The sequence below is a fragment of the Oncorhynchus nerka genome, linkage group LG12 (assembly GCF_034236695.1).
Source record: "Oncorhynchus nerka isolate Pitt River linkage group LG12, Oner_Uvic_2.0, whole genome shotgun sequence".
NCBI classification, from domain to species: domain Eukaryota; kingdom Metazoa; phylum Chordata; class Actinopteri; order Salmoniformes; family Salmonidae; genus Oncorhynchus; species Oncorhynchus nerka.
In genome coordinates this window covers 73,788,717-73,811,442 of record NC_088407.1, presented here as the reverse complement: position 1 = coordinate 73,811,442, position 22,726 = coordinate 73,788,717, and the positions used below count along the sequence as shown (strand labels likewise).

At 43.3% G+C, this 22,726-nt stretch overlaps 1 protein-coding gene across 1 annotated transcript in view; it reads right to left on the bottom strand.

Annotated features, from left to right (window-relative positions):
* Window positions 1-22,394, bottom strand: part of LOC115138721 (actin-histidine N-methyltransferase-like) — a 43,052-nt gene extending 20,658 nt beyond the window's left edge. The window contains exons 1-6 of the mRNA XM_029675862.2: window positions 22,287-22,394; window positions 11,555-11,685; window positions 11,264-11,356; window positions 8,764-8,912; window positions 7,997-8,069; window positions 7,567-7,823 (exon numbers count right to left, since the gene is read on the bottom strand). Of these exons, the coding sequence (XP_029531722.2) occupies window positions 7,567-7,823; window positions 7,997-8,069; window positions 8,764-8,912; window positions 11,264-11,356; window positions 11,555-11,657 (675 nt within the window). The 5' untranslated portion in view covers window positions 11,658-11,685; window positions 22,287-22,394. The remainder of the gene's footprint in view (window positions 1-7,566; window positions 7,824-7,996; window positions 8,070-8,763; window positions 8,913-11,263; window positions 11,357-11,554; window positions 11,686-22,286) is intronic.
* Window positions 22,395-22,726: the final 332 nt, after the last annotated feature.

The window sequence follows — 22,726 nt, the reverse complement described above, 5'->3', positions numbered from 1 at the left end:
CAACGCCCACACGCTTCACCTGACACAACCTAACCCCTCTACACCCACACGTTTCACCTGATATAACCTACTTCCCTCAACACCCACACATTTCACCTGACACAACCTACCCCCTCAACACCCACACATTTCACCTGACACAACCTACCCCCTCAACACCCACACGTTTCACCTGACACAACCTACCCCCTCAACACCCACACGTTTCACCTGACAACCTACCCCCTCAACACCCACACGTTTCACCTGACAACCTACCCCCTCAACACCCACATGTTTCACCTGACACAACCTACTAGTTACAACCTACAACCTACTAGTAGTTAAATATAAGTTACTACTTTAACTCTTTGACATATGTCCACTTAAATGACAAGGTGTCCCCAAATATTGAAGACAGGGGATGGAATAATACCCCAGGTAGACTGCAGCCTCCTCCCTCCCCCTGGTTTTGACAGAGAAGAAGTGGTAGTGGGATGGAGGAGCAGCGTTGAGCCTCGTCCTGCTCTGCTCTGACAGCCATTAAAAGATAAGCGTCTAGACTAGCGGATGGATCCTAGTGGGAGAGGTGTAGTGTCGACGTGGAGCCCAGCAGCCAGGCCTGATCCTGGGCTGGGCCCTGCCTGCTACCAGCCTGTGGAAGGTTAGACATACCTGGAGCTCCTCAGAGAGGAAAGGGAAGGTTAGACAGATACATGGAGCTCCTCAGAGAGGAAAGGGAAGGTTAGACAGATACCTGGAGCTCCTCCGAGAGGAAAGGGAAGGTTAGACAGATACCTGGAGCTCCTCAGAGAGGAAAGGGAAGGTTAGACAGATACATGGAGCTCCTCAGAGAGGAAAGGGAAGGTTAGACAGATACATGGAGCTCCTCAGAGAGGAAAGGGAAGGTTAGACAGATACATGGAGCTCCTCAGAGAGGAAAGGGAAGGTTAGCTAGATGGACAGATACCTGGAGCTCCTCAGAGAGGAAAGGGAAGGTTAGACAGATACCTGGAGCTCCTCAGAGAGGAAAGGGAAGGTTAGACAGATACATGGAGCTCCTCAGAGAGGAAAGGGAAGGTTAGCTAGATGGACAGATACCTGGAGCTCCTCAGAGAGGAAAGGGAAGGTTAGACAGATACATGGAGCTCCTCAGAGAGGAAAGGGAAGGTTAGACAGATACCTGGAGCTCCTCAGAGAGGAAAGGGAAGGTTAGACAGATACATGGAGCTCCTCAGAGAGGAAAGGGAAGGTTAGACAGATACCTGGAGCTCCTCAGAGAGGAAAGGGAAGGTTAGACAGATACCTGGAGCTCCTCAGAGAGGACATGAAAACGACACCACTGGGACAAAAAAATTCTCATCAAACCATGCGCCACAAACACACACATTCCAAGGTTACTTTGCATTGATTTGCTGCATACTGAGGTCACCTTATGAGGTCTACACATTCAGCTTCTGGATACTCAAACACACACAGTTACAAACTCATACAGTCCCATTGGAAGGAAGAGGCACTCTTCCTTCCAATGGGTTCTACTTCAGATGGCCTGCTACACTCACTGGGTTCTACTCCAGATGTCCTGCTACACTCACTGGGTTCTACTCCAGATGGCCTGCTACACTCACTGGGTTCTACTTGAGATGGCCTGCTACACTCACTGGGTTCTACTTGAGATGGCCTGCTACACTCACTGGGTTCTACTTGAGATGGCCTGCTACACTCACTGGGTTCTACTTCAGATGGCCTGCTACACTCCACTCACTGGGTTCTACTCCAGATGGCCTGCTACACTCACTGGGTTCTACTTCAGATGGCCTGCTACACTCCACTCACTGGGTTCTACTTCAGATGGCCTGCTACACTCCACTCACTGGGTTCTACTCCAGATGGCCTGCTACACTCACTGGGTTCTACTCCAGATGGCCTGCTACACTCACTGGGTTCTACTCGAGATGGCCTGCTACACTCACTGGGTTCTACTTCAGATGGCCTGCTACACTCACTGGGTTCTACTTCAGATGGCCTGCTACACTCACTGGGTTCTACTTCAGATGGCCTGCTACACTCACTGGGTTCTACTTCAGATGGCCTGCTACACTCACTGGGTTCTACTTCAGATGGCCTGCTACGCTACACTCACTGGGTTCTACTTCAGATGGCCTGCTACTCTACACTCACTGGGTTCTACTTCAGATGGCCTGCTACTCTCACTGGGTTCTACTTCAGGTGGCCTGCTACTCTCACTGGGTTCTACTTCAGGTGGCCTGCTACTCTCACTGGGTTCTACTTCAGATGGCCTGCTACTCTCACTGGGTTCTACTTCAGATGGCCTGCTACTCTCACTGGGTTCTACTTCAGATGGCCTGCTACACTCACTGGGTTCTACTTCAGATGGCCTGCTACACTCACTGACAACAGCCTATCCCATCCCACCTTCACAGGGGGGTGAATATCTATAGGAGGGAGACACATGCATTAAAAACTCACTGACTGACTACCCAATTCTAACACAAGAGGACTGTGTGTGTGGGGGGGGGGGGGGGCTAGAGGGTAGTCCCAGCCACTCAAACATGTACAGAAGGTACAATCAGGTCAATTCAATTCAAAGCCAATGCGACAACATAATTTCCCAGCCCGGTCATCTGCGGCCACCCGCCTTGGAAAAGAGAGAGAGAGAGAGGCTGACATTGACAGGAGTCATTACATTGACACCGGCTCCCAACCTGAGCAGAGGACATGACAGAGGAAAGAAGGAGGGGGGTTCAAAAAGAGGGAGGGATGAGAGAGGAGAAGTAGAGGAGAACAAAAGGAGAGAGCAAGAAAGAGCAAAGATGTGAGAGGGATTGTGGAGAGGGGGAGGGGCTGAGAGGAGATGTAGTGAAGAAGAGGGGAAATATGGACAGTACACACACCTTTCACAAACACGCCCTCTAAAGAATACATCGCTCAAATCAACCCAGAAGGAGAGTTCAACTACAACACCATGGCCATGAGGCTTCCAACACATCTTCATTAGAACATTGTGGAATATTACTGATGCTGCTGGAACCACCACTCACCTTCTATTTTATTATCATTACCACAGTTGTTTTTGTTTCCTTATGGTTGCTTATTGAGTCTTTGGTTTAAAGCTACAGTATATAACACTTATTATATAATTATTAATCATGTGATGTTATCAGTATTATTACATGGTAACAGACACCCAACTATACCTATAACTCACTATTACCATCTAGTGGGCATTGATGGTACTGTCTTTTCAGAGACAGGCCACCTGCTGTCTGTCAAGGCAACAAAACAGCACATTTCTGTCAAGTAGCACACACTTTATGATTCACTCTTCTGCTTAATTCAGTCAATTGTATGAAAGCAAATATTGCAGGGACAAAAGCAACTAAAATGCTTCACCTAGATAGCAGGGATTGGCATGAGTACTCAAGTTCTCCATTCAAGGTTAATATTAGAGTAATTAGCAAGTGAAATGTACGATCCCTGACAAAAATAAAAGTATATCTTAGACATGTTTACTTTTTGTAGAGTATGTGAAATACATTGAAAATATGTTTAAAATGACATGCCTTAAATATGGTTTGATGAATGGATACTAGCAAGGACTAGTAATAAACCATCTGGTTCAACTGTCAACATGTCAACACACACACACCAGTCCAGATCAACCAAGAGACAATGACAAACATGAACTATTGCCATCATGAATATTTCATATTTAATGTCTTGACAGTAATGTGAATGTTGTTTTCTCTTCCCTAATTGACAGCTATTTGATGACTGAGTCAGACACACAAAGCATCCCAGAAAAAAAACATGAAAATCATTTGATGACAGAATCAGACACACAAAGCATCCCAACTAAAGAAAGTGAAAATCATTTGGAGAAAAATATATATATTTTTATTTCTCCTTCTTTGATAAAGAGACTAGAGAACCTAGAGTAGTCTAGTCTCTGTCCCAAATGGCACCCTACTCAATACATAGTGTATACATTTTGACTAGAGCCCTATGGCTCGAATGCACTATATAGGGAGTAGGGTTACATTTAGGACGCATCCCTAGTCTTCATTGGTTTGATCAAAGGGAAAGCAAGCATGTCAGTTAATAACTTCAAATTAGCATACTGGGAGAGAGATTTGCATCACAATTTGTCTTGCGTTTCTTCTAAATCATAATAAAATGTAATCACATTGTCTCTCCGTTTTCCTGACTGAAGGTACAGCTACCTACCTACAGATAAACTGGACCTTTCAAACTAAATAGCTATGGAGAGTAGAGGTACTGGCATCAATCCCTAAGAAAAGCACCGTTGGCCATTTAACCATTGTGAATGTTCTATCTATGAAGCCTTTATAATACTATGCTGCTCTCATTGAGATTTGAGTCCTATTTTGCTTGGGAACCTTGTGAAAGATGAAATGTGAATAAATATCAATGGGTTGTATTGTGGTAAATAGTACACATCTACAAACACTGTATCCCAAATGGCACCCTATTTCCTATATAGTAACTTCTTTTCACCAGAGCCCCATGGACCCTTCTCAAAATTAGTGCACGACAGTATATAAGGAATAGCAAAAGTAGTGCACTATATAGGATGTATCCACCGATCACACAGGAGTGGTCTTCAGTTCAGACCAGTGGTATTAAAGTTGTAGGGGAACAGCAGTGGATGTATCCACCGATCACACAGGAGTGGTCTTCAGTTCAGACCAGTGGTATTAAAGTTGTAGGGGAACAGCAGTGGATGTATCCACCGATCACACAGGAGTGGTCTTCAGTTCAGACCAGTGGTATTAAAGTTGTAGGGGAACAGCAGTGGATGTATCCACCGATCACACAGGAGTGGTCTTCAGTTCAGACCAGTGGTATTAAAGTTGTAGGGGAACAGCAGTGGATGTATCCACCGATCACACAGGAGTGGTCTTCAGTTCAGACCAGTGGTATTAAAGTTGTAGGGGAACAGCAGTGGATGTATCCACCGATCACACAGGAGTGGTCTTCAGTTCAGACCAGTGGTATTAAAGTTGTAGGGGAACAGCAGTGGGTGTATCCACCGATCACACAGGAGTGGTCTTCAGTTCAGACCAGTGGTATTAAAGTTGTAGGGGAACAGCAGTGGGATAGGCTAAACAAATATTTTTATGATTTTTTTAGGAACAACAAATTAAGAGTACAGATTATTGTATGGAACAATATATAAACGTTTTTGAGAAAGATCATTTGAAGAAAACTTTTTTTTTTTGAGTAAATGTATTTATTGGTTTATTTTCATTCTGATAAGAGATGAAAATGTTTTTTTATTTTTAAGGTTGTGTCATTATATTTGGGGTCGGGTCACGAGAAATTGTTGTGAAAAAAAAATGGGATCACCAGAAATTCTGGCAGAAAAACATTAGGTCCCCGCTGAGTTTGAATACCACTGGTTCAGACTGTAAGAGGTAAAAAGCTCCCCCTGTTGGTTACTGTGGTATTTAAAAGACAAGTTTCCTGACACTCTCTATGCTACTGGCAGCTTATCAGGCATTCTGAAATTGGGTGCAAGAGGCCATTCTGCAGCTGCTCTCCTCATCTCCCTACAGCTGGAAACCTGTTAAAACCTGATCCCTCTCGCTAAGCACGCCTCGAAGCACACCACACATTGACAGATAGGTGGATGGGCAGAGACGGAGTGATGGAAGGACGAGGAAGAGGGGCCAGAGAAAGACAGAACAGAGAGAGAGAAAGAGTCCTGACTTTTAACACGAGCCAAATGAACCCAGCCCAGAGATTTACTCTATACCTGGCTTCAAGGTGAATGTTCTACAGCTGAGTCTTTAAGGAGATAAATCAACTTACCATACCAGGCTTTAGAACTGAGGGTTTGACCATACAGTCCCTAAGAACTGGGCTCTGAAACGGGCCAATCAGTGTAATTTTGTAAATACCGGCTCTCTATGGCAAGACACTTCATTGACCCAAGTGTCGTCAAAATCGGGCAAGTGCTGTCAGATATCTAGTGTGACTAACATACGAACGGACGGAACGAGACAGATCCACATTCCCCTCCCCAGTTTCATCGTCGGGGGGAACAATGAATACTGTCTGGCACAAAAACATATCACAGAAATAATGAAATCACCTCTACTCCTCAGTCTGCCCATGGAAAAGACACAGTTCAGACTACTTAAGGAAAAAAAAACGCACATCTATACTCCTGTCTATCCATGGAAAACACACACACACACACACACACACACACACACACACACACACACACACACACACACAGAGGATTGTCTGTTTCACATACCCGTGACAAACATGTTTCAGGATTTTTGCAAAGTCAGCAGCTCCTCATATTGTGCAAAACCTGTGCAGACAGACATTATCGCGTCCTTTCTGCTCACAATGTTTTGCAATCTGTTCAGGGTAGTGTTGAATTAATATTTGGTTGTAGATGCAATGAAAAGCAGCTATTACTATAAAATACCAAATTACTTTGTAGGGACAGAGCACGACCACTCACCTGGATGACTTTGTAAGGACAGAGCACTACCATTCACCTGGATGACTTTGTAGGGACAGAGCACTACCATTCACCTGGATGACATTGTAGGGACAGAGCACTACCATTCACCTGGATGACTTTGTAAGGACAGAGCACTACCACTCACCTGGATGACTTTGTAGGGACAGAGCACTACCACTCACCTGGATGACTTTGTAGGGACAGAGCACTACCATTCACCTGGATGACTTTGTAAGGACAGAGCACTACCATTCACCTGGATGACTTTGTAGGGACAGAGCACTACCACTCACCTGGATGACTTTGTAGGGACAGAGCACTACCATTCACCTGGATGACTTTGTAAGGACAGAGCACTACCATTCACCTGGATGACTTTGTAGGGACAGAGCACTACCATTCACCTGGATGACTTTGTAAGGACAGAGCACTACCATTCACCTGGATGACTTTGTAGGGACAGAGCACTACCACTAACCTGGATGACATTGTAGGGACAGAGCACTACCATTCACCTGGATGACTTTGTAAGGACAGAGCACTACCATTCACCTGGATGACTTTGTAAGGACAGAGCACTACCATTCACCTGGATGACTTTGTAGGGACAGAGCACTACCATTCACCTGGATGACTTTGTAAGGACAGAGCACTACCATTCACCTGGATGACTTTGTAGGGACAGAGCACTACCACTCACCTGGATGACTTTGTAAGGACAGAGCACTACCACTCACCTGGATGACTTTGTAAGGACAGAGCACTACCATTCACCTGGATGACTTTGTAGGGACAGAGCACTACCATTCACCTGGATGACTTTGTAGGGACAGAGCACTACCATTCACCTGGATGACTTTGTAGGGACAGAGCACTACCACTCACCTGGATGACTTTGTAGGGACAGAGCACTACCATTCACCTGGATGACTTTGTAGGGACAGAGCACTACCACTCACCTGGATGACCTTGTAGAAGTAGTGAATAGCAGAAACAGTTAGAACATGACTGTTTCTTCAGAAATCCAGTGTGTGACTGAGTACCTTCCTGCCACTCACCTGGATGACCTTGTAGAAGTATGCGTACTGCCGTGCAGTGTTCTTGTACTGGCTGAGGACGTCCGGGATGGCCTGAGTGGACAGCAGGTGGTGTACCTCTTCCTCCTCGTAATATAGGGGGGTGTCGTAGTCCCCAGGGAGGGTCTTGATGTAGGGCAGCCAGGGGGAGGAGGGGTCAGCCCGCTCACACAGCAGGTGGAGGGCCAGGGTCACGTTACCCATGGCTTGGAGAATACGGTCCTGGCTGTACAGGGGACCTGGGGGGGGGGAGGGACAGTTACATAAATAATAGTGTGTGTGTGTGTGTGTGTGTGTAGGGGCCCTAGGGGAGGACACAGCAGGGGGGGTTCAAATGTCAGAGGACAAAAGCCTTATAGTCAATAAAGGGTAGGATGGCATCACAGTACAATGGCCTAACACTTCCACTAACCCAGGACAGAGTTCTTGGCTGATTCCACAGTCATCAGCATCGTCCTGGGGATCCACAGAAACAGCTCCTCTGCCTGAGAACAAAATAGACAATGACATCATATGGGAGAAAAGTTTGGCCCGGTGATTTCAGTCTACCTCAGGCTTAATGGAATGTAAGTGTTCATTATGCTTTTAAACTCTTCCGACAGTGTTACCTCACTGATTAAACTTACACCAAGACACAGAGCACCTGGGCATCATTAGAACAGCTCTGCTTGTTCGATCAGCTATAAGTGGCAGCCATTTTCAAATGTTACTAATAACAAGAACAAGAACACCAACTGGAACTGTCATTCTCTTTCTGTTTCCTTCTATCCACAGTGGAACCAGTGCCGTACTTACTAAACACCATAGGGAAGAAAACTAATCGAAACGGAGGCACTATCTGCACTTGTCCAATGAGAAACTCTCATTTCAGTTGCTAAAATGTTTCGTAATGTTGTGGTTTAATTGGAAAATTTCACCTCAGGGTTTACAATGAGCAGACAAATACACATAAAGTCTAAACTTCCTGATTCTACCAGTGAAATTAAAATAAGCTTGTTCTAGCTTATGGTGTGGATCATTCTGATGTTTATGACAAAAACCTAATGTTGTTAATACAGTAATGACTATATACCAGTGGCAGATCCAGGGTAAATGTCCCTTTAATGAAAACGACCCAGGTGATGTTTCACCCTGACAACTACTGCCAGGAACAGAGTCCGTCCAGTTGTATGGACCCACCTTGATGTCCTTGGTGGCCCTGAGGCCGAAGCCCTCGCCAGCGAAGTTAGCGATCTCAACCCCCTCGCAGGAAGCTCCACTCTCCTGAGCCCACGCCATCAGCTCCGGGAAGAACTCCTCTCTGCTGCCCTCAAATATTACAGAGATACCTGAGAGAGAGACACACTTATGATTCAACTATTCATATTTAAACTATATAGACCATGGCTCAAATCAAGCTGTATGTGTCTCTGTCTCTCTGTGTATGTGTGTATGTGTGTGTGTGTGTGTGTGTTTGCTTGTGAGCAATGTTCCCTCAAAACATTTTCTGGCACTGAGCAAATCTCAGGTGTGCCGAGCCAAAAACTTGAATGTTGTGAAAATTATGGGCAACTTCCGGTGTGCGTTTACTGTGAACACAGGCTGTACCCGCTTTAAGTTACATTTTAGCAGTAGTCAAGTAGGCTACTGTGGCTATTTGATAATAATTAAGGCCTATCAGAGTGGCCTACCATCAAAAACAATGGAGAAAATGCATCCCATAACATGGAAAATAGCTGTTCTTTAATTCAGCCTACATTGGAAATACCTGTTCGATCCTTCTGTGTTCAACGTAGGTCTACATTCCATAAAAAACATACAGGGCTTGACGTTAACCTATTTATTCACTTGTCCTTCAGACAAGGTGACTGAAAATGTTGTGTAGTTTAATGCAAGAAACCACTTTACAAAATAAAATGAAACATTATTACAGAGAATCAGACAAATGATGCTACCCTCTGCCTATTGGCTACTTAGCTTATTCAAGCCTGTCTCAAAATACAACACTGTCCCTTCAAGAGAAAAAAAGCTATTTATATTACTCTCTTTTCAAAGATGGCTAGAAATACACACATTTTATGCACTTGTAGGAAGCAATCCCTCCCCCATTGCTGACCACACATGATCTATAACTGGGCTAATAACTCACTAACTGGCAAAGGATATGAACAAATGTGCAAATGTGCACACATGGCTACATGTAGCCTCCGCTTTGATCTCAAAACAAGCACATCTACTGTCGATCGCTCATGCTGTAAATGTAACAGGGTTATATTGGTGATTCCCCTTGCCACTTTATTGTTAAGCCAATGGGGTTTTGGTTTGAGTTTGTCTTGCCTTCACCTACTCAACATGGCATCTTATTGGCTGGTTTGCGTAGCTTGCTTACGAGGGGGGATGTTCCAGTTAGAATCGTCCCAGTGAACAAGCACCAAACCAGCGGTAAGTTGTTGGTTGCAAAGCACTGTACATCAAAAGTGATTTTTATACTCTCAAGTGATGATTTAAATGTACAATTTATATCAAATTGTTTGTAAATGTTAATCGAACATCACACATAAGATGCAGCGGTTTTTGGAGAGTATTTGTTGTGCATTTTGTTGTAGAGAATTCCCGCCAGTACTAGCTAGCAACTTACTGTGTCTGGTGGGGGGAGGTTCATATATTTTGTACAGTGCGTGAATGCAGAGTTGGATGGTGAGATGTGCATTGCATGACGTGCAATTTTGTGCCGTTCCTATCAGGTACATTGTTAAAGATATTATATTGTATATTGTAATTGTATTAATTTGGTAACTAGCCCAGTGAACAAGCACCAAACCAGCGTGCGTGAATGCAGAGTTGGATGGTGAGATGTGCATTGCATGACGTGCAATTTTGTGCCGTTCCTATCAGGTACATTGTTAAAGATATTATATTGTATATTGTAATTGTATTAATTTGGTAACTAGCCCAGTGAACAAGCACCAAACCAGCGTGCGTGAATGCAGAGTTGGATGGTGAGATGTGCATTGCATGACGTGCAATTTTGTGCCGTTCCTTTCAGAATAAATCTACATGACTGGTGCTACAAGTTGGAGTTCCGTGTCGATGACTGATTGTACACAACGCAAGAAGAGTACTGTTACATAAACACAGTCCAGTTCAAAGTAAATGGCACAGATCCACATATGGCAATGGTCTATTTGCATATAGGCCTACTGCAGCTCTGATTGGTTATGGTGCGCCAATATGTGTAGAGTACGGGCCTGGGTCATGTGTGTCAATGCAATAGAACCCTACTCTGATCCGTTCTGCCTACAACAGAATATATTGCATAGTTCGCTTTGTTTCGGTATGTTGCATTGAAAGTGGCTAATATTGTGTTGATTCAATCACAATTCCCACAGTAAAGGGAAACGTTGATGTGTTAACTAACGGGGAAAACTCTAGAAAGTTGAGTGAAGTTCAATCTCGTGCTTCTCTGTGTGGGCTGATAATTATTCTGTGAGGAAGCCCCAGAGGAGGTGCGCGCCTGCGCGCAGCTTAGAGGGAACATTACTTGTGAGTAACAGGAGTCCTCACAAGAACTGTAAACAAACTCAAATTCAGAGAAGTGAGAACATTTTGCCGGTCCTCACTTAGAAAAAAAGGCTATTTTAGGCTTAGGGGTTAGGGGTAGAATTAGGGTTTGTCTGTGTGTGTCTGTGATCCAGCCTACCTTTCTGTTTCTTCCTGATCTTCTCCACCAGTCCTCGTATCTGGATATACTCCTCCCACTCTTTCCCTGGAGAAGGGGCAGCACTGCTGCATTCTAATGGGATAGATAGACATACATATCACACGATAAGTTACATAGCTACAAAAATCACATAAAGCCTGTTTCCCAGACACAGATCAAGCCTAAGAACTCTCAATGGAACATGCTTTTTATTCTTATGGGTCCTAGTCAAAAGTAGTACACTATATAGCGGAAATGGGTTGCCATTTGGGACGCAGCGTTGGAACATACTCTGTAGGAGGTCTGAGATTAGGTTCATCATCTCTTTGGGAGAGACCACGGCTGTGGCGCCTGTCCCCAACTTCTGTGTCTTCACTCTACTCTTCCTTCCCATGGTGCAGCTGGTCAGAGCAGGGCAGGGACTGAGAAGGAGAGACAGACAACACTAAGTCAGCTGGTCAGAGCAGGGCAGGGGAGGAGAGACAGACAGCACTAAGTCAGCTGGTCAGAGCAGGGCAGGGGCAGGGGAGGAGAGACAGACAGCACTAAGTCAATCACTCATCTAAAGTGGATTCTTGAGAGAGACAGGAAGAGAAGAAACATTTCTTAATCAAAACAAACCAGATTTTTTTGTGCAGGTCGTATTCACAGACAAAGAAAAATGAACTGAAGCAATGAGGGACAAATGACATGAACTTGTCCAATAAAAACATGCTCCGGTGTGTACTAATTAATGACCCAGTCAACAAAATAGGGTTAGCGTTCCATTCCCAGTGCTCGTGAGCACAAAGAAAAGTTGTATCTACATGCAATGGCCACTAGAGGGCACAAGACACTGCAAAATCTAAACTGGGCCAATGCCTTCAGAGTTAAATGGATACTTAGGGATTTTGGCATGCTAGTACATTTTATTTTATTTTTTTATTTCACCTTTATTTAACCAGGTAAGCAAGTTGAGAACAAGTTCTCATTTACAATTGCGACCTGGCCAAGATAAAGCAAAGCAGTTCGACACATACAACGACACAGAGTTACACATGGAGTAAAACAAACATACAGTCAATAATACAGTAAAAAAAAACAAGTCTATATACAATGTGAGCAAATTAGGTGAGAAGGGAGGTAAAGGCAAAAAAGGCCATGGTGGCAAAGTAAATACAATATAGCAAGTAAAACACTGGAATGGTAGTTTTGCAATGGAAGAATGTGCAAAGTAGAAATAAAAATAATGGGGTGCAAAGGAGCAAAATAAATAAATTAATTAAATACAGTTGGGAAAGAGGTAGTTGTTTGGGCTAAATTATAGGTGGGCTATGTACAGGTGCAGTAATCTGTAAGATGCTCTGACAGTTGGTGCTTAAAGCTAGTGAGGGAGATAAGTGTTTCCAATTTAAGAGATTTTTGTAGTTCGTTCCAGTCATTGGCAGCAGAGAACTGGAAGGAGAGGCGGCAAAAGAAAGAATTGGTTTTGGGGGTGACTAGAGAGATATACCTGCTGGAGCGTGTGCTACAGGTGGGAGATGCTATGGTGACCAGCGAGCTGAGATAAGGGGGGACTTTACCTAGCAGGGTCTTGTAGATGACATGGAGCCAGTGGGTTTGGCGACGAGTATGAAGCGAGGGCCAGCCAACGAGAGCGTACAGGTCGCAATGGTGGGTAGTATATGGGGCTTTGGTGACAAAACGGATTGCACTGTGATAGACTGCATCCAATTTGTTGAGTAGGGTATTGGAGGCTATTTTGTAAATGACATCGCCAAAGTCGAGGATTGGTAGGATGGTCAATTTTACAAGGGTATGTTTGGCAGCATGAGTGAAGGATGCTTTGTTGCGAAATAGGAAGCCAATTCTAGATTTAACTTTGGATTGGAGATGTTTGATATGGGTCTGGAAGGAGAGTTTACAGTCTAACCAGACACCTAAGTATTTGTAGTTGTCCACGTATTCTAAGTCAGAGCCGTCCAGAGTAGTGATGTTGGACAGGCGGGTAGGTGCAGGTAGCGATCGGTTGAAGAGCATGCATTTAGTTTTACTTGTATTTAAGAGCAATTGGAGGCCACGGAAGGAGAGTTGTATGGCATTGAAGCTTGCCTGGAGGGTTGTTAACACAGTGTCCAAAGAAGGGCCGGAAGTATACAGAATGGTGTCGTCTGCGTAGAGGTGGATCAGAGACTCACCAGCAGCAAGAGCGACCTCATTGATGTATACAGAGAAGAGAGTCGGTCCAAGAATTGAACCCTGTGGCACCCCCATAGAGACTGCCAGAGGTCCGGACAGCAGACCCTCCGATTTGACACACTGAACTCTATCAGAGAAGTAGTTGGTGAACCAGGCGAGGCAATCATTTGAGAAACCAAGGCTGTCGAGTCTGCCGATGAGGATGCGGTGGTTGACAGAGTCGAAAGCCTTGGCCAGATCAATGAATACGGCTGCACAGTAATGTTTCTTATCGATGGCGGTTAAGATATCGTTTAGGACCTTGAGCGTGGCTGAGGTGCACCCATGACCAGCTCTGAAACCAGATTGCATAGCAGAGAAGGTATGGTGAGATTCGAAATGGTCGGTAATCTGTTTGTTGACTTGGCTTTCGAAGACCTTAGAAAGGCATGGTAGGATAGATATAGGTCTGTAGCAGTTTGGGTCAAGAGTGTCCCCCCCTTTGAAGAGGGGGATGACCGCAGCTGCTTTCCAATCTTTGGGAATCTCAGATGACACGAAAGAGAGGTTGAACAGGCTAGTAATAGGGGTGGCAATAGGGGTGACATCCAGACATTGAGCTAACGCTAGTTAGCATTGGCTCACGGAACTACCTCTAACTTCCTTCATACTAGAAACAGAGACATAAAAATGGTATCCTCACTGCCAAAATCCCAAAGCATCCCTTTAATGTCAAAGCTTCAAGGCATAGTGGTTGGCTGGGCATGTAAAACAAGAGGATATTTTTGTTCATATTGGCTCAATATCAATCCCACATCTACTCTTGATAGTTAAGGGGAATAACAGGTGCCTATATAGAAATCATACACAGATTTCTCAAGAGAAAACGTTCAATTGTGCTATAATACTTCAACTGAGAGGACATTACATCATCATAACAGACTACTATGATATTAGCCAAGTATCCGGTATGTATCCTGTATACCCATTGTTTGTGTTTCTGCAGGTCAACAAGCCTTTCCTGAGAAAACTGAAAGAATAATTATACTATTCTGCGATGTCATCCTGATTAACAAATGTTGATATGCTGATAAGGGCATTGGGCTAAAAATGGTGTACCGGCAGTTCTTGGCTGATAACCTTGTCCTTATGCAAGTGTGGAGTAGGCTATGCACTACTGTCCCCACCTGTTGTACTGGGGAATCTAAATTCCAGAGGCTCAACCAACACTGGAAATAAATTACGTTGTTTCAACTAACTGGTTCCACAGCCTTTAATTATTATTCTTTTTTATTTTTTTACACTCAACTTTTCAGTCAAAGTGTTATCTTAACTTAACATTTTTTGTTGTCCCAAACTTAGCTCCAACATGAGAAAACGTAGGCAAAAATTCAGTCAAAAAGTAAATATCAGCTCTGTTAAAAATACAGTCAAAAAAAATATTTAGCAAACTGATTAAGGAGTAATATTAAAACAGAATAATATGCTCCACCAACAGTAGACAATTATACGGAAAAACCTCAAATGGCTTAAATAATAAATCAAATGAATGATGAGAGAAAGGTCAGATTACCTAATAATGACAGATGTGGTGGCGTAGCAGGAAGGTCAGAATGCCATGAACCTAGAGGTTGCGAGTTCAAGTTGAATAATAATGACTGTATAAATGAACATGCACAATGTAATCATGTATGTTAACGTGTGTCATATATGTACGTTGTAAACATTGTATGTTAAAAGCACAGCTTATGTGCATGTAAACAGTTGCACAGATATTTTTAGTTAAGATGCCCAAATAATAATTAATAGCTGATCCAACAATTGAGACAAGTTGAGCAAACATAGTATTTTAAATTGACTTCTCAAATTGGAGATAAATTTGGGGCAACATTTTATTTTTTTGTTCAGGTAACACTTGGACTGAAAAGTTGAGTAAACAAAAAAGGCTGTGGAGAAAAAAAGGCTTTTTACAGTGAATATCTGAGTGTAAACATTCTAGAATGTTCTACTTAGTTTTCAGTCTAGTAGTGAGCGATATGAGCGTCTCATGCAAAAGAATACCAGTAAACGACATTGCCATGGTAACCTGTGCCTTTGCCAGATTAAAACAGCCTCAAGCAGTCAGTAGAAATAAACATGGTGTCACACAGAGAGAGAAACTACAGTACAATGCCTGTGGTCCAATGTCACAGGCCTACTCTACTAAACTGACAATGTACAGGGCTCTACAATGCTACAATTTTCAGGGCATATGTGCCTACATATTTTGCTGTGCTACCTGGAATTTTTCATTTGGGATTAAGGATTTCTTCGCTTTCCCACAGCCTCGGTAGTATGCAAAAGTGGTGGCACAGAAAGAAAGGACAAGGTAGAGCTTCTTCAGGAGATGAGCTTCAAAAGTAGCTATGATTCATAGTCTGTGTTTACACAAACAGACAATTTGGATATTTTTTTCCACTAATTGGTCTTTTTACCAATCACATCAGATCTTTTCACATCAGATATTTTTCAGAGCTGGTCTGTTTGGTCAAAAGACCAATTAGTGGAAAAAAAATATCTGAATTGGGCTGCCTGTGTAAACACAGCTATGTAGGCCCAATTTAGACTATATCTCAATCTTAAAAATGTTTTTTTTTCTGGGGCTCCTAAAACCTGTATTCTGTAATTGCTGTCAATTGTTATCACTAAAAGGGCCAATCTCTACTAACGACATACATTTTTGGACTTATCAATGAATGATATAAACCCATTCAGTGTTTCCCTTTCATGCAGTTGTGCACCAACACTGCAATTACATTTTTTAATTATGTGTAAACTTAAAATGACTACAACCAGATATAAAATATGTAGAAAAGATAATGGGGCAATATTTTTTTTTAAATCAGATCATTTTTGAGGACTAAATCACCAAAATCAAAACTAGACAGTCAGGGAGAATCTAAAATTCCCCAAATGTCATGGCATGTGGCCCCCATTGATTTTGTTATAATGTTTTAGTCACTCAGATAGCATAAACACACATAAGCATGGCAAAATGTGTAGAATTGCAGCAAATTAGTTTTAAAACAAAATGTATAGAATTGCAGGACTCCGATTCCGATTTACGCTGAGATTCCGATTTTTCACTTTGAAATGTATGAAAAAAACATTTATTTCAAAAGTTTAACAAACCATACACCTCTATGCACAAACGACAAACAATTTACACAGTAAATAAAATTAACTTTGTATCTGCACAGTCCTTCCAGTAAATGTGTTTTTGGCAAATTAGCAAATTGTTAAAAGTAGTCATTGTGCATAGAATTGAATGGTTTGTTAAACTGAAATCAAATGGTTTTTCTTTGGCATACATTTTAAAGTGAAACATCTGAATCTCAGCGTAATTCCATTACCATGGAACTTGCCCTCGGGTGAATGAAACTTAATCTTTTGTAAAAACGAAACAAGAAGTTATTTTTTATTTTTTAACAGTATTAGGTTGCTATGTCCTTCACATTGGCATACTGATTGCTTTAAATAGCCATGGTAGTAGTGTCAAAGCTCAGTTAGCATTACATATGTGGACATTTTAAGAGTCATGTTTATTCATCATTCCCCTCTCCAGCTGCCTCACTCCCTTCCCTCTCTCTACTCACCCTCTCAAGTCCAGCCTTCTCTACTCACTCACCCTAACTTCCTCTCTCTTCACTTTCTCTGTCACCTTTTAAACCCTATTCATCTCAGAGGAGGCTGGTGGGAGGAACTATAGGAGGACGGGCTCATTGTAAAGACTGGAATGGAATAAATGGAACGGTATCAAACATCAACATATGGAAACCACGTTTGCCTCCATTCCATTGAATCTATTCCAGCAATTACAATGAGCCCATCCTCCTATAGCGCATGCCACCAGCCTCCTCTGATATCCTCCCTCTCGCTCTCACTTTGTCAACTGCTCTTCTTGCAGCTCCTCGCAAAGGGCAAAGAAATCCGAGACTCAACCACTATCACAACAGTTCAAAGTCAGTTTTGGCAGCAAGAAACTTTACTTTCCAACAGCACATCTGCTCTGAAGGGAAATAAATGGGCACCGAGTGTGCCTGCCTTTCACAGACACAGCAGCACCACTGTATACATACATGTGCCAGTTGAAATACAGTTGATGCTGCCACACAATTTAGGCTTATTCCAGGTATATTGGAGACGGAGGATAAATAAGACACAGTGGGACAGCTGCTTGTATGGTTATGGGTGTATTCCAAACGGTCCTATGGGCCCTGGCCATTTGAGATGGCCCCTATGGCCTAGCCAAGAGCTTGGTGCAGGGCCAAGGAGGACAGCTGTCACAGCACCATGTGACGGCCTGTCGTTATGCTGTTCTTAACATTCAGGCTATAGGCTGACAACAGTGGCTGGGGGAGTGAGAATAGAGAATGGGAGTCTCCTAAATCCTTTTAACAACATGCATGTAGTAGTGACATACACTGAGATAAATCAAAAATCTAATGCAAAAGGTAACGTCTTACAGGAATCACTTTGGTAGATACGTGGTGTGACGTCCTAACTCAGTTTAGTCAGGCTGACAGACAACAGTGGCTGGGGGGTGACAACAGAGAATGGGAGGCTTTTAATCATTCAACAGCATTCAGGGACTGACCAACAAATATATAAACTCAGCAAAAAAAAAGAAACGTCCTCTCACTGTCAACAGCGTTTATTTTCAGCAAACTTAACATATGTAAATATTTGTATGAACATAACAAGATTCAACAACTGAGACATAAACTGAACAAGTTCCACAGACATGTGACTAACAGAAATGGAATAATGTGTCCCTGAACAAAGGGGAGGTCAAAATCAAAAAAGTGTGTGTGGCCACCAGCTGCATTAATTACTGCAGTGCATCTCCTCACGGAGTACACCAGATTTGCCAGGTCTTGCTGTGAGATGTTACCCCACTCTTCCACCAAGGCACCTGCAAGTTCCCAGACATTTCTGGGGGGAATGGCCCTCACCCTCTGACATGCTCAATGGGATTGAGATCTGGGCTCTTCGCTGGCCATGGCAGAACATTGACAGTCCTGTCTTGCAGGAAATCACGCACAGAACGAGCAGTATGGCTGGTAGCATTGTCATGCTGGAGGGTCATGTCAGGATGAGTCTGCAGAAACGGTACCACATGAGGGAGGAGGATGTCTCCCCTGTAACGCACAGCATTGAGATTGCCTGCAATGACAACAAGCTCAGTCTGATGATGCTGTGACACACCGCCCCAGACCATGACTGACCCTCCACCTCCAAATTGATCCTGCTCCAGAGTACAGGCCTCGGTGTAAAGCTCATTCCTTTGACGATGAGCGCGAATCTGACCATCACCCCTGGTGAGACAAAACCGTGACTTATCAGTGAAGAGCGCTTTTTGCCAGTCCTGTCTGGTCCAGCGACGGTGGGTTTGTGCCCATAGGCGACGTTGTTGCCGGCGATGTCTAGCGAGGACCTGCCTTACAACAGACCTACAAGCCCTCAGTCCAGTCTCTCTCAGCCTATTGCGGACAGTCTGAGCACTGATGGAGGGATTGTGCAACTCGGGCAGTTGTTGTTGCCATCCTGTACCTGTCCTGCAGGTGTGAGGTTCAGATGTAACGATCCTGTGCATGTGTTGTTACACGTGGTCTGCCACTGCGAGGACGATCAGCTGTCCGTCCTGTCTCCCTGTAGCGCCGTCTCAGGCGTCTCACAGTACGGACATTGCAATTTATTGCCCTGGCCACATCTGCAGTCCTCGTGCCTCTTTGCAGCATGCCTAAGGCACGTTCATGCAGATGAGCAGGGACCCTGGGCATCTTTCTTTTGGTGTTATACAGAGAGTCAGTAGAAAGACCTCTTTAGTGTCCTAAGTTTTCATAACAGTGACCTTAATTTCCTACCGTCTGTAAGCTGTTAGTGTCTTAATGACCGTTCCACAGGTGCATGTTCATGGATTGTTTATGGTTCATTGAACAAGCATCGGAAACCGTGTTTAAACCCTTTACAATGAAGATCTGTGAAGTTATTTGGATTTTTACAAATTATCTTCGAAAGACAGGGTCCTGAAAAAGGGACATTTCTTTATTTGCTGAGTTTATAAAGGTGTTGTAGAAAGGAATCACTTGGGTGATATTAAACATCACTGTTGGTGTCTGGGATTTGGGACAGCTTAAATGTGACATTCAGATCCCAATTAAACAGTGTGCAGGCTAAACTCCAACCCTCTTCTTCCACTCAAATGGACAAAGGCTTTGACCCCCTTTCAGTGGTTTTGGCCACTAGCATGCCATGTTATTGTTCACTAGCTCTGGCCCTTGACACTGTTTGAAAGGTTGCCAAGAATCCTCCACCAACACAATCAAGTATGCATCCATTAGGACCAACCAGACCAAATGAGGCATCAGTGAATCAAAGTTCCAAACCCTAAACTACCCTACTATAAGTCACAAAATGGAGGGGTGATAGTTCCCTCTAAAAATCAACATTTATTGATTGTTGTCAGAACCTCCATTTGGCTGGATCTCCACAACCAACATACAGTTGGTTATTGTCCTGTTGAAAGGTGAATGTCTCCCAGTGTCTGTTAGAAAGCAGACTGAACCAAGTTCTGCTCTAGGATTTTTCCTGTGATTAGCTCTATTACGTTTACAGCCTCCTTTGGAGGCTGTAATCGCTGCCAAAGGTGCTTCAACAAAGTACTGAGTAAAGAATCTTTTTCTCATGGTCAGTCCTTTAGGTGCCTTTTGGAAAACTCCAAGTGGGCTGTCATGTCCCTTTTACTGAGGAGTGCCTTCCCTCTGGCCACCCTACCATAAAGGTAAACTGGTGGAGTGCTGCAGAGATGGGAGAACCTTCCAGAAGAACAACCATCTCCAGAGAGTAACACTGGAGCTCTCAGTGGCCACCAGGTTCTTGGTTACCTCCCTGACAAAGTCCCTTCTCCATTTAAGAATGAAGGAGGCCATTGTATTCTTGGGGACCTTGCTGCAGACATTTGTTGTGTACCCTTCCCCAGATGTGTGCCTCGACACAATCCTGTCTCGCAGCCCTACGAACAATTCCTTCCAAGCCACGAGTTCGTTTTTTCTCTGACATACACTGTCAACTGTGGGACCTTATATAGACAGGTGTGTGCCTTCCCAAATCATGTCCAATCAATTGAATTTTACCACAGGTGAACTCCAATCAAGTTGTAGAAAGGATGATCAATGGAAACAGGATGCACCTGAGCTCAATTGAGTCTCATAGCAAAGGGTCTGAATACTTAAGTAAATAAGGTATTTACATTCTCTTGTTTTAATAAATTAGCAAAAATGTTTAAAAACCTGTTTTCACTTTGTCATTATGGGGTATTGTGTGTAGATTGATGAGGAATTTTGTTAAATTAATCAATTTTAGAATAAGGCTGTAACATAACAAAATGTGGAAAAAGGGGTCTGAATACATTCCGGATGCACTGTGGGGTTGCTACAACCTAGCCTAAAAATTCAAGTTTATAACGTAGGTCCACAGGTCAAGATACAAATTGGAGTAATCAAGGTGTGTTGGTTAGCCTTAGCCAGCTAGCTATCAAGGTGTGTTGGTTAGCCTTAGCCAGCTAGCTATCAAGGTGTGTTGGTTAGCCTTAGCCAACAAGCTAACATAAATATCATTCCTCTCGGTTTGAGCCGGGTGTTTGAGTAGGCTAAATTAGCTAGCTAAGTAAGTGAAAAAAATAATGAAATATGGAGCTCTCTTGCAGCTGCTTCAACTTAATTTTTGAAGAAATTAATTTGTTCAAAACTGGCCTCCCTCTCTGAGTGAACTACTCACCACATTTTATGCACTGCAGTACTAGCTGTATTCTCTGATCCTTTGATTGGATGGGCAACATGTCAGTTTATGCTGCTAGAGCTCTGATAGGTTGGAGGACGTCATTTGGAAGTCATTATAATTACTGTGCAAGTCTATGGAAGGGTGTGAGAATCATGAGCCTCCTAGGTTTTGTATTGAAGTCAATGTACCCAGAGGAGGACAGAAAATAGCTGGTGACGTGAATGTATAGTACAGCTGTATCTAAAAAAAGGATAACTTTCTAAATGTTTCAATAGGATGGTCCTCCCCTTACTCCTCTGAGGAGCCTCCACTGGTTTAAATATCACTCTATTCAACATTCTGCCTTGTAGAAACTTGCATTTTTTTTTATAGCAACTTCTTTCAGACAGACTGAGAGCATGTAGTAACCATGGTAACAGTCTGATGTTTTGACAAGCTGTCCACCAATCCAGGATTGTTGAACATTATAAAAAGGGCTTTATTCATCCTGACTTCCCTCAGGGAAGCTTGTTGCTTTAAACTAGCTAATCAAGTCCACTGTACTGGCTAGTTCGCAGGATAGCTAGAAAGCACTTGACACTCACTGGCAACAACAGTTCACTTTAAAACAATTTCCCAGACCAACTGAACTAGCTAGCTTTTCAGCTAGGTCTGTCAAGCCATCAGCGAGCCAACTGAATCACGCCATCAAAACTGGCGAACAGTCGTGGTTTTGCAGTGTACTGTAGCAGACGAGCCCATTCATTTCCCTTGTCCAAAAAACATATCGTAGAATGTGATTAGTACGTTAAGGTCTCTCGCTCCTTAGTATATAGAAATGGGAAACAACCTGCAACAATAGTGTTTTTGAAAGGCAAAATTATAACACACACTTGCTAGTTAGCTAACCAGCTAGCTTGGCTCGCAAATATCAAAGCGACGTTCGCGCCGCAATGCAGGAGTGACAGGTAAAGCTTTAGCTAAATGGCAAGCATAATGACTAGTAATATCAAACAGTAATTGCATGCACATAATTGATAATAACTTGCTTTATAAACTAAGTTACCTTGTAATTGAGTACAGTAGCTAGTTCCTCTCCTGTCAAACTGGAATTCAAGCCTCTTGCACAAGGTAGGGGAGCAAAACCTAACGTGGATGTTGATTTGGGCGAGCCACGAATGTAACATATTTTTTTCTAACGATTTGATTGGATCACAAACGTTCTACACCCACGTAAACAATGTTATCTTTCTTGATTTGTATTGGTTGTTGGTAAGTGTGCGCTTCTTCATTTCTCTGCCTATTGGCACATCTTTGACGGGTCCTTCGTACGGATTGGTCAAAATGATCAGATTTCGCGAATGGCAGTTTGGCTTCGGAACGTTAACACAAAAACCATCCCTTCGTGGTTTGTGATTGGACGTTTACTTCAGGGGATTTAAAAGTATCATAAATTGTTATTTTTCCGGCGGGTCGCTTGAAAAGTCTTACAAAGCGGTTTTGGAG